The 18240-nt window shown below is 37.8% G+C and overlaps 1 protein-coding gene and 1 non-coding gene across 2 annotated transcripts; one reads left to right on the top strand and one right to left on the bottom strand.

Annotated features, from left to right (window-relative positions):
- Positions 1-6055: 6055 nt before the first annotated feature.
- Positions 6056-6129, top strand: TRNAK-CUU. The gene has a single exon. It is a non-coding gene; the product is annotated as a tRNA-Lys (tRNA).
- Positions 6130-8542: 2413 nt separating this feature from the next.
- LOC113274694 lies at positions 8543-12829 on the bottom strand. Its single transcript, XM_026524082.1, has 9 exons — positions 12247-12829; positions 11908-12002; positions 11294-11373; positions 11094-11135; positions 10891-11018; positions 10591-10771; positions 10281-10459; positions 9182-9424; positions 8543-9068 (listed from the first exon to the last, which is right to left on the bottom strand). The coding sequence occupies exons 1-9, from the start codon at positions 12699-12701 to the stop codon at positions 8771-8773; spliced, it is 1701 nt and encodes a 566-aa protein (XP_026379867.1). The 5' UTR covers positions 12702-12829; the 3' UTR covers positions 8543-8770.
- Between the last annotated feature and the right edge of the window lie 5411 nt (positions 12830-18240).

Below are 18240 nucleotides of genomic sequence, written 5' to 3'. Positions count from 1 at the left end.
ATAGGTGAACAATTTTTGCCTTGTACAGCTCCTTGACAGAAAACACTCCTGTATCATTCAGGTTCCATATTATTCTGTCTTCTTCATTTGGGTTTGTTTGTAGTGTAACAATCACAACAACCTTATCAATGTTGTAATAGGTATAAACTTGAGCTTCATCCCAAGTTCCATCTGGAAGAAGCAGAGATTCTATCTTCTCAATGTACTGTGGGCGGTTATGGGGTTTTGGAAGTCTTGAGGTGGTATTTGGAATCCATATATCTTCCCAGATTTTTACCTTTCGACCATTACCAATCCTCCAAGAGCAGTGTTGTTGTATGTTGCCTATGCCTTCCAGGATTCCTTTCCATATCCATGAGTTCCCATCCTTTGATTTTGTATCCATGCTAAGGAAATTTCTTCCTAAAAGATATTTGGCATCCATGAGCTTGTACCATAAGGAGTCTTTATCCTTCTCGAGTATCCATCCAATTTTTGTTATCATAGAGTTGTTGAATAATTTCATATTCATGAATCCTAGACCCCCCATTTCTTTCGGCTTGCACACTGCTGTGTAGGCTTTAGGATAACAACCAGAAGAATTTTCTATATTTTTTCCCCAGAAAAAATCTCTTTGAAGATTGTTGATGTCTTTGCAGGTTTTCTTAGGCACCTTGAAACAGTTCATTTGGTAAATACAAGCAGAGGATGTTACAGATTTGATGATTACCTCTCTTTCAGCAGGATTTAGAGGTGTATTCTTCCAGCCAGTAAGTATCAGCTTCAATTTTTCTGCTCCAGTTTGAAAGAATTGATTTTGCTTCTATGTGTGAAGAGGGGTGAGCCTAGATATTTATCATCCAACTGAAGCACTTGAACTCCCATAGAATTGTTGATTTGAGGAATGAGGTCAAGATTAGTGTTTTGCTGAAGAAGACTCGAGATTTGTGAAAATTAATTAGTTTTCCAGATGCTCTGCCAAATATCTGCAGCAGCTGCATTATATTTTGAGCTTCAGTAATGTTTGCTTTGCAGAATATCATGCAATCATCAGCAAAGACAAGGTGGCTGATAGATGGTGCAGCTTTGCAGATCTTGATACCATTGATAATTCCCATCTCCTCAGCATGCAGAATAGTCCTTAAAAGTGATTCCATGCATAGTAAAAAGACATAAGGTTATATAGGATCACCTTGCCTTATACCTCTATAAGGTTTGAAGAATTTGTCAAGGGAACCATTGATGAGGACATATGAAGTGGAGGTTGAAATGCATTGATAGATCTTGTTGCACCATTGATCATCAACCCAATTTTCTTCATAATGGTCATTAAGAAACCCCAGTCCACTCTGTCAAAAGCTTTTTCCATATCTATTTTTGTTTCCATTGTACCAGAATTCCCCTTTTTTCCTCTTTTAGATCTCATAGTGTGTATAATTTCATGAGCAATAGCTATGTTGTCAGATATTTGCCTTCCGGGGATGAAAGCAGATTAGTAGGGGGATATGATTTTGTTTAGAAAGGGATTCATTCTCTGAGCTAGAAGTTTGGATATGATTTTGTAGGTGGTGTTGCAAAAGATGAGTGGTCTGAAATGACTAGGAGAAGTTGGGTTTTCAATTTTGGGGATGAGAGCTAAAAGGGTGGCATTCAACTCCTTAAGAAGGTGACCAGAGAGGAAAAAGTGTTGAACCATTGTGACAATATCATTGCCAATGATGTCCCGGTTGAGTTTGAAGAAGTTTGGTGGGAACCCATCTGGCCCTGGAGCTTTATCATTTGCCGTACTAAATAAGATAGCTTTAATTTCTTCAGGTTCGAGTTTTCTATTGAGGGTTGTGTTGTCCTCAAAGGTTATGGCTAGGGGTATAAGTTTGATGATTTCAGAGGAGGGGTTTATTGTTTCAGCAGTTGCCATCTGAAAGAAGTGATTGGTAAAGCATTCCTTAACCTCTTGATACTCACTAATCCAGTTGCCTTCCTCATTTTGGATAGATTTTATTTTATTCCTTCTTGTTCTACTTTTAGTGGCTCTGTGGAAGTAACTTGTGTTATGATATCCCATCTTGATGAGTTGATCCCTGCTCTTAGTTTTCCAGAATTTTTCTTCTATGTCTTGCCAATTTTTGAGTTGTTTTCTAGGATCATCTAGGGCATGTCCCCTGTCTGCTTTGAAGTAGTGAGTATGTATCCAATTTAAGTGTTTCTTGCATCATCAATATTGGTTTTGATGTTTCCATAAATTCCTTGTTTCAGACTCTGATTTGTAGCTTAATGTCTTTAAGTTTTCTGGCAATAGAAAAAGCACTTGAACCAGGAGTAATCTTTTCCCAACATTCAGCAATGATTTTTTTGCAATCAACATGATCTAACCAGGAACCAAAGAATTTGAATGGAATCTTACCATTCTTCCCGTGAGGGTTAGATTTTAGTAAGATAGGGTGATGATCATAACCAATGGCTAGCATGTTTGTGATAGTGGTGTTTGGATAGATGGAAATCCATGCCATCTATCCAATCTTTGTTCAGTAAGACCATACCATTTTATTTTGTTTGACCAAGTAAAAGGGAAACCAGAAAAACCAAGGTCAATGAGATCCAAATTAAGGATTTTTTTCATTGAAAATGGATGCTTCATTGGCATCTATGGGGTGAGTACTAAACTTTTATGTATCATGGAGAATAAAGTTGAAATCCCCAATAACCATCCATGGAAATTTATTGGAAACTGCAGATTTCTCAAGAATTTTCCAAGAGTTTAACTTGGATTGAGTGTCATAAGGATTGCCATAGTATCCTGTAAATAACCAAGGGGGGATATTGGCAGTGCTGATTATTGCATTGATGTGGTTTATAGAATAATCCAAGATTTCTATGGAGATATTGCTTTTCCATATCAATGCTAAGCCACCAGCAGTGCCACTTTCCCCTCTTGGATTAACTGACCAGAAGTTGTTGACCCCTAAGTCATGCATTGTTTTCTTTAGTTTATCATGCTTTTGTTTAGTTACAGATAAGAATATAATTTCAGGATTCAGTTTATTAAGCATATCATTAAGATATCTCTTAGCATCTATGGTGCCTAGTACTTGACAATTCCATGCTAGAGAAGTAAATAATTGCCAAATATAGGACACAGCTGGATACTTGGAGATAAGTCTTCTAATTATATTGTAATAATGACCAAAAAACTGGCAGTGCAAAATAAAGGATAAAGCATGAGTTCTAAAGAGAAAGTAATGGGAGGTGGTCAAATCAAATACCATTGTTCCAGCATAGGAGGAGTCCAAATTGTCATTAGCCATGAGTAAATGGATGTTGTCCAGTTGCTCTTGAGATATAACATTTAGGTCTTTGAATCTTTTAACACTTATCATGTCCATACTGTTGAGGGAAGTATTAGCTTCAGTGGGGGTGACCTACTTTCTCTTGATATCTATGGTAGGTGTGGATGAGGTGTGAAGAGAGATATCATCAAGATTCTCAAAGGTATGATCTTTTTTCTTTGCTTTTCATGCAGCTTTTTTCTTCTTATTAGCTTCAGCTTCCATGTTAGCTTTGATTTGAGCTAAGTTAGGTAGGGTATTGAAAGGGAAGTGTTTTGGATTGTTAGTGACTGGAAAAATTTGTTCAGCATCATTTGTTTCCTCATCAATCTTTCTTGTATCATTGTTGTTGTTGGTATTATTTCTTGCAGCAGTTTTTCACTTTGAAAGTTTTTTCTTGTAAGGGCCAACTATCTTTTTAGCTAATTCCATTCTTTTGTTTCTAATTTGACAGGCTAAAACATCAGGGTGTGGAGGGGGTGTTGAGTCAGAGTTCAAGGACTGAGCTCTAAAGATGATAGGGGAATTTGAGGTAGAAGCAATTTTAGATATGGACTTTTCGAGCTCCAATCTTTTAACAGCCTTCAGTTTTGCTTCAAATTCAGCAGCAACATCTGCATCAGAGTAAGGTCTGTGGATGATATCCTTTCGTGCTTGCACAATTTTTTGTCTAGGGGTTAGTGGTGGAGGTGCTGATTGAGGAGTTGGTAAATGATAGTAATCTGGGTTGTTTTGATTAGGAGGTGAGAGATAGGGAGGGCTAGGATGATCAAGCACTCTGCAAACTTTACAAAATTTGATGCTATTGAGAGCATAATAAGCACATTCCAGCCAGTGAGACACAGTAGGAGTTTCAAAAGCTTCTATGCCAAACTTGAGATATCTGGTAACATTGATTGTCACTTTAATTTCCAATTTTTTTCAAATTTGTCTCTTGCATAAGGTTTTCTGGCTCCCTGAAAGACTCAAATGGGTCTGATAATGTTTTGTATATCTGGGATTATATAAGTTGGGATTCTCTTCACTAAGAGCCATATCATAACTTTGGAGAATAAATTTTCATCAATGAGCTCAGGGCCATTAGCAGGAACTCCAACTAGAACCATCAGTTTGTCAAATACACCTCTAGTGCCTCCATTTCTTAAAGTTAAACAGTCTTCTTCATGAGTGGTTCTGAGGATGAAAAAATTTCTTCTTCTGTTCCAAAATTCAACCTCAATTCTGCTAAACATTTTCCAGTTTGTGTTGATAAAATTACTGGCTCTGGAGGTTTGGAAACAAATGTTGGTACAAAGTTTTCCTATGAAACACCATTTCCAGCCTTGGGTTTGTTTAAATTTGATGTTTTCAGAGTTGATGAAAACTTTTGGGAACTAGTCCTCAGGGATGGTTAGGGCAGAGTTCATTTATTTGATCAGGTTATCAATGGATTGTGGGTTTGAATTAGAGGAGGAGGCCATGAAACTGAAACTGTGGTACCAGAGAAGAAGGTATGAAAGGGGGTTATGTTCACTAGGGGCAAAGAGAGAGAGGCATATACCTGAGAGAGTGATGTTGATATGACTAACTTTAATTTGAATTTTGTTCACGGGTATACATTGAGCCTTGTCGTAAGTGAAGTAGAAACGAAGTTTTAAAATGCGACTGATAAATTTGTACTTGTATCTGTTGTAATCCTCAATAAAGTTGTTGCATTGGTCTTCCATGGCTAATGGCAGCTTGGATCGAGACCTGTTATCATTGACAACACTATGTACTATGAAGTTAGTAGACTTTGAATCAAAGAATGCTGGGTGCATACTTACTTCTGTAGTTAGACTAGCTACTGTGTCTATAACTGGTGTAGAGGGAGTGTAATCGACTTTGGTTTCCCTTTTGGATTCATGTTAGGATGCCGCCAAGTAGTAATGGGCTCGACAAATATGTTGCAAATAGTTACAACCCAACTAGTTTTCGACTCATCTTGTGTTTGAGGAGTTATGATAACAATATTGACACTTTCAAATTGGTAAGGGTTACGGATTTTAATGGTAATTCTCGTTCAAATAGTTCTAAAGTTGATATATATACATTAGGATCAAACTCATGGAAAAGCATTCAAAACACACCTTACTATTTTGAGTATCACCACACATATCTTCAAGGGGTACTCTACAAAGGAGCTCTTCATTAGCATGCACGTACCATTGATGAACACTCAAAAGTTCTAATCGCTTTTGATATCGCCAGTGAGAGTTTCGGGGAAGTTGCACTATCGAAAGAACCTCTGAAAGAGAATAAGTACGATGATGTATGTACTAGAGTGTTAGGAGGTTGCCTTGGTGTACTTTTTCATTTTTATGATGCTTGGATTGATGTATGGATGATGCAAGACTATAGAGTAAGAGAATCTTGGACCAAAAGTTTTTCCATCGCCCAAGAGAGCGTCCAGGTTTCTATTGATTGTTATTCTGCATCATTTTGGAGTTTCAAGAACAATGAGATTTTAATAAAAGGTAATTCGAGTTTATTGATATATGACACGAAGATTAAAAGATACAAGGAACTGATGCTACCTGACATATTAAAGGGAAGAACCTTTATCGTAATTGGGAAGTATATTCCTAGCCTAGTTTCACTTAATTAATGAAGGTACACAAGGGGGCAGAAAAGTCAGCGGTAATATGAGCAGAAGAAGCTTGAGAAGAAAATGGTTTAATGCAGAATCCAGATTTTAGCGATTTATCATAAGCAGATGTTAGAACAACAAAGCTGGAATAGCTCAGCTGGTTAGAGCGTGTGGCCCTTAACCCCAAGGTCACAAGTTCAATTCCTGTTTCTATCATTATTTTTAATTATTTGTATTTTTTAATTACCCTATTTGCGGGAGAATTGAAATGACAGAGATATTAGAGGAAGAGAAAGGTTGAGTGTGCAAGAAGGGGCGTCGGGAATCGACGAAATTTATTGGCGAAACGATCGAGGTTTCTAGAATGAGCCCCTTTAAAAGGGATTTTGCTCTTGCTGGGAGAGGAAACAGTTGTTTATCCTTTGCAATTTTTCCTTCTAAGAACTTTCTGAGAGATTCATCATGGATGGAGGACCAGGACCCGTCGATCGTAAAGGCAAACGCAAATTGAATGAAGTAGAGACGGAGCCCTGTATCCACTGGTATCCATATGAGCATTTGGTTTATCGTCTGCCTCATGGAATAGATTTTCCACAAGGATGTGAATCTCTCAACTTTAGAGAAAACTTCGACTGGTATTTGAGGGATATGCAACATAACATTGATGTGAAGATTGAGACTGAGAGGTTGTTGCACTTTTGTCCACCAGGCGATGTGCACGAAATGTTTATCGATTCACCAGTTGAGAGGTTGATTCAGTTCTTCAAGGAGCCCAAACCTTCTCCCGTGAATCAAGATACATGTAATCCTTTTGTTAGGCCTGATTTGTTTGTTGAGCAGGGTGGCTGTAGAATGCCTAGTGCTACCCATCATAGTGAGATGAGTGCTTCTGCAAAAGAACCAGAGCAAGTAAATAAGCCAAAGCGATACGATTCTGGTGATGATGATTGGGTCTTGTACGCTTATCTTCCGAAATACGGGCCTTTTGAAGTGCATGAGGGAGTTGCAGTTGTTGCTGTTCGATTTTTCGTATCTGGCTCGAGTAGGATTGGGTTTCAGTCGATCACTTTGCCTACAGCTGCACAATTCATGGTTTGTCAGTTGGCGGCGCAGCCTTGTGGTGATGATGAGCCCATGCATTTTCCATTTTTGGATGCTCTCTGCCTTGCTACTGAGAAAATTGGTCGTGTCGTCTTTGCCGGAACTAGTCAACCCGCCACCGTTCCAACCTCCGATCCAGCTGCCGATTCAATGCAGCCGGTGAGTCCTATCAGTGTAGAGTCTGACCAATCTTATTTCGAGAATGACCATGAGGAGTAGGGAGGCACTTCGAACAGCGTTCAGATTCCAAGGCCAACCAGGCGATTGATTCGAAGACAGACTCGCAGTGTTAGTCAAGGAACTCGGAGTCGAACTCAGCGAAAGTGGTAGGTGGTGATCGTCTTGGTTTACCAGTTTCCTATAATCAAATTTCAAGTAAGGAAAATTTTGATTTTGATTAAGGGGTTGTCGGTTATCAGTCTGTGAGGGAACTGAAATTTACATTTTGGATTTGTTTGAAACATAGTTTGCTTGCTTTTGGTTTTATGAATTCTGGTATTGATATGGATACTTGGTATATGTATGTTTTTATGAATTTGTTGGAATGGGTGTTTTCTTTTTTGAATTTTTGGTTGAGTATGGTATTTTTGCTCCGAATTTTGGTTTTTTTGACCTTCAATTGAGAACTGATATGATTTGCTAGAGTAGCTTCTGATTGAATAATATCATGAGACCTTTGAATATGAGTTTCTTCTAGGAGTTTCAGTCTAGAATTCAGCTCAATTAGGTGCATACCATTGCTTAGTTTAAGAACATAGGTTTTCTGAGAATTAGTGGGGAGACGCATAAGGGGGTTGAGGTTAGTATTGAGGATGAAAGATGGTCTACTGGAGAATTTAAGAAGAAGAGGTTGGTGATTGGTATGGATTTTGGAAAATTATATTACCTGAACCAGGATGAGTGTTTTTCCATGTTGGTTTTTGAGATACTTAGAAAGTTTTGAATGTTGGACTTGCCTGGATTGTTGGTGAAACCTATGATTTTAGTGATTCCTGTAATTTTTGTGATATAAGTTTTTTGTTGGATGTTGGTGATCCGGATGATGGTACTGGTGATAATGCTGGTGATTCTGATGGTTCTTGTGATTCTGGTGAGGCTGGTGTTCTTAGTGATTTTAGAATTTCCAGTGATAACAGTGATTTGTAAGATGCTTTTCCTGAGGGAAACCAAAGGAGAAAACAAAGGGAGAGAGAAGGAAATCAATCTATTGATAATTCATAGATGAGGAAGGATGATCATGGAAGCAAAAGAGAGAATAGAGGAAGAAGAAAGAAGGATTCCGGTGGTATCCGGTGGGAATCCGGGAAACAACCGGTAGGATAAGACCGTTGAAGAGCTAGGAGACAAAGAAAACGGCTAGAAATTAACCGAAGTTTGAGTTTCCTGGTGAACTGAGTTTTAGCATCAGATAATGACATCCAGGATTCTGGTGTTAAGCTTCTGTTCTGTTTCTTTTTAGAATGAAATATATTTATGCTCAAAAAAAAAAAAAAAAAAAAAAAAAACCGAAGTGCTTAATTTTCAATTATTGCAAGTAACTGTTAATAAATAATTTTTAATATGCGCTACATCAATTGTGGAAAAGACAGTGAAAGCCTAGTTTTAAAGACTTTGGCAAATTTGATAACCTGTAATTTCCAAGCAAAAGACATACAACAATAGGTGATGATCGATAAATAAATTAGTCACTCATACATGATATGTTAATTTACATACTAAATTCTACCTACAGATTACTAATCCGCGAACCTAAATTTCAATTATTTCTTGGACGTACCCAGCGTGAGGAGCCGGTCTTTGCCAACCCTGAATAGTAATCTCCCACATTGGCAACAAAGAGAGGATCTCTTTCTTCCTCTTTGACTTCAATATGTTTATTGCTGTTGTCGTTGTTCTTACTTGTCTCCTCCAACTTCTTTGTTAGATCATCCATGGTTTTCTTCAAACTAGATCTACTCACTTGCCCCGTCTCACCAGTGGAGATACCGACCATTGTAATCTTTGGTAGAAGAGGATTGGATTGGACTTCTTCTACAGTGTTTGTCCTTTTTGAACTAGTTGTCAGGGATGAGGAAAAGAAAATTAAGGTTTAAATGACGGAATATTAAACTCATATCGAACATCATCTGATAATACCCCAAATAATATTTCAGTGGTTTGGGGTTACCTTGTGTCAGAGGTAATCTGATTATAAGTTTTCTGCTCTTGCATTGACCATGGATTGGTAAACCAGCATCCAAATGGAAACCGGAAATCTGTGTGATCTGGTTTCTTGTCCACTGGAGCACTCTCTCTTAATTTAGATTTTCCAGATTTAAATTCCAATTCATGATTAGTGTTCTCACAATCAGAATCTAAGGTGGCAGCAGCACTAGTTGACTTGGCATCCTTCATAAAAGAAGCTGCAGTCCTGCATCAGTTCCATTTTAATTAAAAAATATTATAGAGGTCATATTCTAGGGGTAAAACCAAAAAGAGTAAATAATAAATTTCACGAAGTAAGAGACAGCAGCAATGCACACTGTAGATCAATTTTTTCAGCTAACAGTTGTGTTTGTGAGTATCTTGGGTTGTGGTTTTTAACTTTTTATTCTACCAACACCAAAAGAATAACCCAAGAAAGATCATGCCAGCTTTAGTTTAATTTATTTGCCGTTCAAGTCATTATTAGATGGAAGTAGCTAATGTATAGACCTCAGCCATTTCAAGAAATCTTGAAATCCATAGTTAAACAACAGGATTTCAGTCAGCATATTCGCATCTTATACCTTTACTGAAACAAAAATCTTGTTACACTTACGAATGATGGGAAAAGTGGATACACCACCACTGGTAAATTGGTAATACATTTTGGTGATTCCTAGGAGGAAAGATGATCCAAAAAAGTCGACTCACCAAGTAGGCTATCACAACCAGACCCAAACATGTTTTAACTCCACATTGCACTAACTCTTGATCTCAAACTACTTTTGCGGGTATCTCGGGCCTCGGCCAATGTCAAAATCAGCTCCTAGGTCAGCTAAACCAAACTCTTCAACCAGATGGAAGTAACCATTTGGCCCCTTCTATAAAGTGTGTAGTTTCATTTAAATCAATAAACTAATTCTACTCACGCTAACTTTCTTTTATCAAATATGTTTTATGGATACTAACGTATCAGGATTACCAATGAGGCAATGCATCTACCAAATGGCCAAAGTTCATAGTATTCTGACCTATGTACATTCCTTTAATCATTAAAATAAGGTAATATGGTGTAGCAGTACCTTCTCTCGAAAGAGTCAACCATATAAGGGAATTTTGGTTGAATACCAGTGGCTTTCCTTAGCCACCTGTTTCCCAACATTACTTTGTCTACGGCATGATGGAGCTGCAGTTCTGCAACCTTTGAGATTACACTCAATGGAATTGTTGGTTGGCCCATCTCATCCATCACTTCTTGGACCTGTCAGAAAAGATTAAGCATCAAGTAGACGGCATATCCAAGTATTCAGTAACATTAAGAAGTTATGAACTGTTCTTTAAATGGTCAAGATTTTAAACCGCAAGCTGCATGCATAAAGTATTTTTCTTTACCTCTGGAGGTTCCCATGGGCTCTCTGCGTTGTCTTCGACCGCATCCGCTGAAAAGCTATCATCAATAATATCCCTTCTCCGTTGCACGCGGCGGTTCTGAATTAGTGTATGGAAATGCTGATCAACAGAGTCTTCAAGGATGTTGTCTAATGTCTTTTTGTCAAAGAAATATGGTGTATACCTGAACCAAGGAATAGTTATAATATTTCGCCTGAAATGCTTTCTCTAGGATAAAGGAAAGTGAAACTAGAACGAACATTAATCTACTTGGTGTCAAAATGAATGACAAGAAATGCATACCACTTAATTCCATCATTAGTAGCAATCGCTATATCTAAGTTTTCAGCAGTAAATACAGGAACGCCATCTATGGTTTTCACTCCATTGTTGTGTGGATTTTCCATCAAAAGTTTTTTAGCTTCCTTGACCTACATAACGAGCAAATTGGTGTCAAGAAATAGTATATGTGTATGAAAGGAGAAGAGATAACAACCCAATAGTACCTGTTTTTCATTTGGAACAAACTGGAACATATGTGGTTTTTCCTGCAGGGCATCAAGAAAATGTTCATCAGCAGACCAATAGAAATCCAATAATAATAATTCCATGGAATAACATAAGAAGGAAGAAGCTGATATGTTCATACTTCTAGAAGGTAAAAAGGAAGTCTAGGGAAAGAAATTCAGATTTTGAAGAATCAGACCTTGAAATGTTCATATGCCAGATCAAGGCGGCAAGCGCCTACAACCCCAGAAGGAACATTCAGCTGTTTAACATATGAAACTAGCACAAGCATCATAAGTTAAATATCAGGCAATGTTCTGTAAAAAAGTCTTTTAAATATGACAATAACAATTTTATCAAAGCCAAAAAATAGCAGCACGGCGTTACTTACCGAGATAGATGCTGTTACATAAATGCCATCTACTGAAATGAAAACAGTAATAACTACTAGTAGTATACAGAAAACAATCGATATCTTGGCTTGAGAATGGAAATGTAAGTTACTATAGTACTTTCGGAAAGACTTCTATTGTCCATGAGAGGAAAGATTGCAATCTGAGAATGAAAATCTTCCAATCCGTTATTAACTAATCAATGAATAGGGCCTATAATTCCAGGAGCAGAGAACAACATGTTTAATACAGAAAAGCAAAGCAGGAAAACGGGTTCCATTTGGGAATTGTATTCTTTTCATTAGTGGCGTTATATGCATCCGCTCATTACCCATAGAGATCAATAAGACAGACCCAACATAGGAGAAGCTGGTAAACATTATCTTAATATCTTAAAGAACATTATCCATTAAACGCATACCTGCATCACCTATATCCATGAAGAATCGAAACATGGGGCCATCTCTGCCATTCTTGGTAACAGCTGCAAACATCTTTTTAAGCCACTCCGGTGTTCTACACAAAGATTAATCAAAATTAAACATAGGCTCACATCAATTGCAACATGACGCATTTGCAGACACACCAATAAAGCAATACTGAGTAATGGTGTAGCTCATTAATGAAATTTCAACAGTAATCTGCAGATAACCTAAAAAAAACAGTGTTTACCCTAAATTGTAAAAAAATTGCAATTCAAAACTGAAAATTAAAAAGAACCCAAATTCAAAAAAGAGTTAAAAAGATAGAAAATTGAAACCTTTTAGAAAGAAAGGGGATTTGGAAATGAGTAGAAACCGCCATGAGACCAGTACCAGAAACATCACACATACTAAAAACTTGCCCAACAAAAGCAGGTCCTCCTCCGCCTTTCTCATTCATAGTCCTTGTAATTCTAACTGTCGACGGAAACCCAGAATTGGAATTTGAATTGGAATTCGGATTCGAATTCAGTCTCTTCATTGATGATGATGATGGTGGTGGTACTGATGAATTGATGTTATTATCAGAATCAAAATTGTGAAACGAAGATGAAGAAAACAATAAAGGAACACAAATTGATGATGATGTAGTAGGGTTTAAGGTTTGGGGACGGTCGGATCGTGGTGAGTCTGGACGATCTATTAGAGTCCATTGGTTTAAGATAGAGTGAAGAGCTGATGAAGTTGAGTGTATAAACTTTGAGAAATTATTAGTTGAAGATGAAGAATCCATTAATCAATGAACCCTGAAAGAAGAAGTATCGACGAATTGAATAAAAACGGAGGAGGAATTTATTTAGCTAATTTTCCTTCCTCACTCCTCGCTTTCTCTGGAAATTTTTATTTCTGTCTTCAATTTAGGAGAAGAAAGAAAAAGGATAATGCTCTCAGTCAGATGGTGGGTGTTTGCTGACTCCTCCGAGTGAGAATTTCACGGGTCACAGGGGTGTAAAACGTCCCGGCCCGCCGCAGTCCAGCCACAGAGACACGTGCTTAGCGTGCTACGTGTTGTTTAGGGTTGTGCTATCGGTTTAGACGGGTTGTATCGTGCCGTGTTAAATGGCGTGATGTGTTATCATGTGTCAGAAAATAATCGTGTTGTGTCGTGTTGTGCGCTTGCCCATTTATTTTATGTTTTCCAAAGTAAATATTTATCTTATATTCTAATTTGTATATGTTTTATTATAAAAATTAATCAGGATAAGAAAATAAAATGGTAAAACTGATAAAATAAAGACTTATTTGTGAAATATGCATGAAATGTGATGTATTGTGTTGTATTTTATGCATGATCTGGTGTGCTTTTTTCACGTGTCGTGATGTGTTGTGTCGTGTTGATGTGCTTATTTGTCTGGCACAACACAACACACAAAAATAACGTGTTGTGCCCGTGTTATGCTCAAATTTTAACGTGTTATGTCATAAGCGTGCTGGCCCGGCTCAATTAGCACCTCGTACTCGTTTGGTCTGGCTTATTTGAGTTTTTTATTTTACTTCTAATTTGAATGCTCTCGACCTAGATTGATACAAGTAGTGCGGCTGGGTCGATGAAGATTTGAATCGGGTGTTAAACTTGTTGATTGGATGCAAGCAACTGGCTTAACATTGACAACCTCTCCAGCATCACAGTTGCAACAGACTGCAAATTATTATCGTATATAGTTGCCAACAGAGAAACAAATTAGTCTTCTTGGCGAGCCGAAAATACTATTAACCAGGCGACAGTGATTTGGAAAATATTACTCACAAGCACAAGCAAATCCATAAACAAAAAACACAACAGAACAAAGATACCAAGAGTTCAAAGCCTACAACATATTGTTATGCATCTACGACAAAAAGTACTCAAGTCATCTATTTTACTTTCGGAAAATGGGTCATTGTCCAAATATTTTTAAAACAAGGTTCCAATGGACGAGTAAAAATTATTATGGGTGAAAAGGACACCAAAAAAATAGCAAGTATGAAACTGGATTCATCCTGACTTAAACTTAAAAAATAGCAAGGATGAAACTGGATGCATCCTGATGTAAATTAAAAATAAGAAAAAGTATTTGAAAATGGATAGGATGAAACTGTTTACATCCTGGCTATTTTTACATTTTTGTCCATTTAAACAGTATCAAAATCTAAATGTCCTTTTCACCCATGAATTGTTGATTTTGGTCTTTTTAACCAATTTTGTGTTTTAATTTTATGTAGTGTGTTTACACAACAACAAAATGAATTCGCACATTGCTCTATCATTTGATTTTATGATATCAACCTTTCCAAAATAAAAAAAAATGAATTCGCCCATTGCTGAAAATTAAAAAGCATGATTTTTCTATATTGTGAAAACTACTGTCAAGTCCATTTTTCAGTTTTTTCACTGTTAAACCCACAGCAAAAAAAACTTCATGCTCGCACCCATTATCTCCTTAAATCTCGTTAAAAATTCCTTAGACATCTACAATTTCTGAAATTGTGTTTTCTTTGTTCTTTAAGGCTAAAGTGCATTTTTTTTTGAAGTTTCGGAGCAGTTGAAAGATAGAAACAAAAGGTTACCATCGAGATCAATTCGTATTATTTCTGATCTGGAAAGAATTGTATGTTTCAAGCTAAATAATCAAATTATAGATTCATGTTCTTCCAAATCTGGAACGACTTGTTCGATTTCAGACAAAATAATCAAATCGACATCGACTTTAGGTTTCAATTTCTAAGCATTTTTATTTTTGGGCTTCGATTTTAGGCTTCAATTTTAGGTTTCCATTTTAGATTTCGATTCTAAGTTTCGATTTTAGGTATCAAATCTACAAAAATTTTGGGTCTGACAATAAGAATAATAATATTTTGCGGTCTTAGCCTCATTTTGAACGTGCGACTGGGGTATATTGACACTAATTGGGGATATAAGAAAAGGACAAAAATGGAATCCAAATATCCAATCAGGGTCACCCCTTATCTAAGCATTTTAAGTAATTCCTAATCTACCCCTCACTAATCCTGATTAGTGATTAATAATAATTAGTAAAATCATAAGATTTTTGATAAATGATTAGTGTGTATTATTATTTGTGTTTGGGTAAATGAGGTGGGAGTAGAAGGAGGGAAAGAAAATTTGAGAGGGAAATTCTTTAGTCTCAACCCAACAGCTTGTTAGTCAGAGCGTGCAACTTCGACCATTCTAGGTCTGGGCAGTTATCTCCTTCTGCAACTGATTTGTCGGTAACACTCAAGCCTTGAATGTTCTGAGCATCATCAGGGATCAAGGTCATCTCACCAAATGGTAAGTGGATGGTATCAGTTTCACCATGATACCTTTCAATGAAGCAATTGACTGTCATATAATCAGGTTTCACATAATTTTCAACCAAAGCATATAGACCAGATCCCTTACTATTGTTTGGACCTCTTTACATTCCTTAGACAAATCCCAATTAGCCGCGGCTTGGTTTCGGCAAACACGCACAACCTTCTTATGATCCTGCAATTAGGAGACAATACAATTAAGAGATTTTACATAAATACACAATAATGCATACGCAAAAGATAAAAAAATTTTACATAGGTTTGATAGATAGTACGAGCCCACGTGTCCTTGTAACCAAATAGTATTTTCGGATCATGAGCTTCACCCCAAATTTTACCACGAGGAAGATCGGGTATCATGTCATAACTTTAACTTTTCCATTGCCCTTGCCTTGAGTCGGTTGTTGACTTGGTCCACCATCTTCCACTAAAACTTGGTTTTGGGTTGCTAATTGACTTGCATCAACCTCATTATCTTCCTCCTCATGTTTCTATTCATCTTGTTCATCGTGCTCTACTGTTCCAGTAGGTTCACGGATTCTGATTATTTTACGGTCACGACCACTATCCCGAACTTCACCTCTTGTATTTTCCCCCAAACGCTTGTTGCGACCTTGATCTTTCCCTCGAGGAGGAAGAGAGTGAGGAGTACTAAGACCATCCTTCCTTATTTTCTTAATGCCAGCATCTTTAGTTTTTCCTTTGTTAGCTTCCTTGGCTTTAGCCCCATAACAAAAGACATACGAAATGAATATAAGACAGCTCACTTTCATTCCTAATACCGGATAGATTAACGAAAAACAAACCATGCCGGGACCAAACACGGCATAGTAATGTAGAAAATACGTCATGCCGGTACATCGTTCCGGCAGTGAACAATAACTATCGATAATGCCGGTAAATTCTAGCTTGTTCCTGGATATCAAAAGAGCACTACCGGCACACATGTAAAAATTCAACTCCATGACGTAACCGGGTACCGGCACAGAATGCAACCTAAAATCATTGCCGGTAGAGATTCCTAGGGTGTTCCTGTATATTTAAAGTGCACTACCGTCATACTCGAGTAAATGTAAAACAATGCCGTAACATACTACCGGCATAGTATTGAACCTAAGTTCAATGCCGATATATAACATTCAGTTTCAGGTGATTTTAGCATCAGTACCGGCATTAGTTTCTGTTTGTACCCAAATATTTCACACCCAAAAATGGGCTTACTTAGGCCTAGAAAGATCCTTTCTTTAGCTAAATATGGTTCATTGGGCCTAATATGCTCATCTAGTTATCCAAGCATGGCAAACTAGGCCTCACAAACACTATATATAAAAGACCATATGAAAATATCCAAGTCAAGGCAAGAAGGAGCCACGTCACCTCTACACGTCAGGAAAGTGGGCTAACTGGTAGGCGCCACGTCAGTACGCTCACTGCCACATCAGCTGTATTGACCAGTTAGGGGATGACACGTCAGCATTGGACTGCCACGTCAACATAATGACCAGTCAGCAGCTGTCACACTAGCATGACGTCAGCAAACAGTGTCGTTAGAACCAGTGACGACGTTAGCATATGTTGAGAATATTTCGTTATCGTTAACGGATTTGATACGCCGTTAGCATTTCCGTTATGACGTCATCATGACGTCATCATCGTCAGCAGCAGCAGGTGGGCGGCGTCTTCATCTTCTCCAGCGACAGCAGCAGATCACCAGCGACCTGTCTCGGCGTCCATTGCCGGCGGCGTTACTCTGTCGGGCGTGTCACAGTGCTTCGCGCTCAAACTTATTACCATGGTCCCTGGATTTTTCCGCCCTGCTACTTCATACTGCTGGATGTTTACGCCCGCCGAGCCTAGCAAAGTTGACTCACTGAGTTATCCTAGCTGAACCATTGGCTAGCTGATATTTCAACCCATACTAGTTTGCCCAGCGGATATTTATGCCCCACTGTAGGCTTATGCACACTTCTCACTTTGGGCTTGGCATGTGTACCCTTAATTTTTTGGGATAACCCTTTGCAATTCCATAGCCACAGGGGAAGTTTCTGGAAATTTCTAGGAGGCATGCAAGGGCCAGTTATGCAATTCATGACATGAGACATGCAAGGGCCAGTCAATGCAATTCATGCAAGGAGGCATGCAAGGGTCAATGAATGCAATTTATGCCAGGAGGTATGCAGGGGCCGATTAATGCAATTCATGCTTAGCTCGAAATTAGGTTGATGACCTAATTCAGACCATATAAATACAGAGGTTCATATCTCACAAAGGTATGCAATCTTTCCCAAAAAATTATCTGTGAAAAACCTTAGCTAACTTAAGTATCAGAGGGTTTTTTGCAGGTACCCCCCCTACATTGTTCTATTGGAGATTAAAGCAAGATCGATCTTCAACAAATCATCATCAAATTCGTGTTTGGGGTAGAAGTATTTTTTACCATACAAACAGTTTCATACCAAATTCAACGTCGTAACAGTCTACCGGCATTGTCTTCATTCTAGATTGAATGTCGTAATCCAATACCGACATTGTGTTCATACTAAATTGAATGTCGGTACTCACTCAAACTCAAATGTTTGAGTTAGGGTTCGCGATTCTAACCTAAACCCCTGCCTTAAATCGATTAAAACACTTACAAACTAGTTCAGAAGCACTTACCTTCTCACAGAAGCCATGTTTACGAGAGGTTGATTGTCCGAGTTATCTTGTTATTCTTCCTCTTACTCTTGAGCAATCAAAGCAAACCGTTGTTCTAATTTTTGTTGAGCAATCAATTTTGACTCGACTGGGCATTTGGTTTCTTTTGTGGAGGCATGGTTATGATTCTGTAGGTTAATCGACGAAGAAATTTTTGATCGACGATTAATCGTCGATGAAGAACGCATGAAGAAGATGAAGAAAAAAAATCGAAAACCCTAACCCTAAGAATATCCAAAACAAAAATGAGGGATAAATGATTTGGTTTTTATATTTTAAGT

The sequence above is a fragment of the Papaver somniferum genome, chromosome 4 (assembly GCF_003573695.1).
Source record: "Papaver somniferum cultivar HN1 chromosome 4, ASM357369v1, whole genome shotgun sequence".
NCBI classification, from domain to species: domain Eukaryota; kingdom Viridiplantae; phylum Streptophyta; class Magnoliopsida; order Ranunculales; family Papaveraceae; genus Papaver; species Papaver somniferum.
The sequence above is the reverse complement of the archived record's forward strand: the minus strand, read 5'-3'. Positions and strand labels throughout refer to the sequence as shown.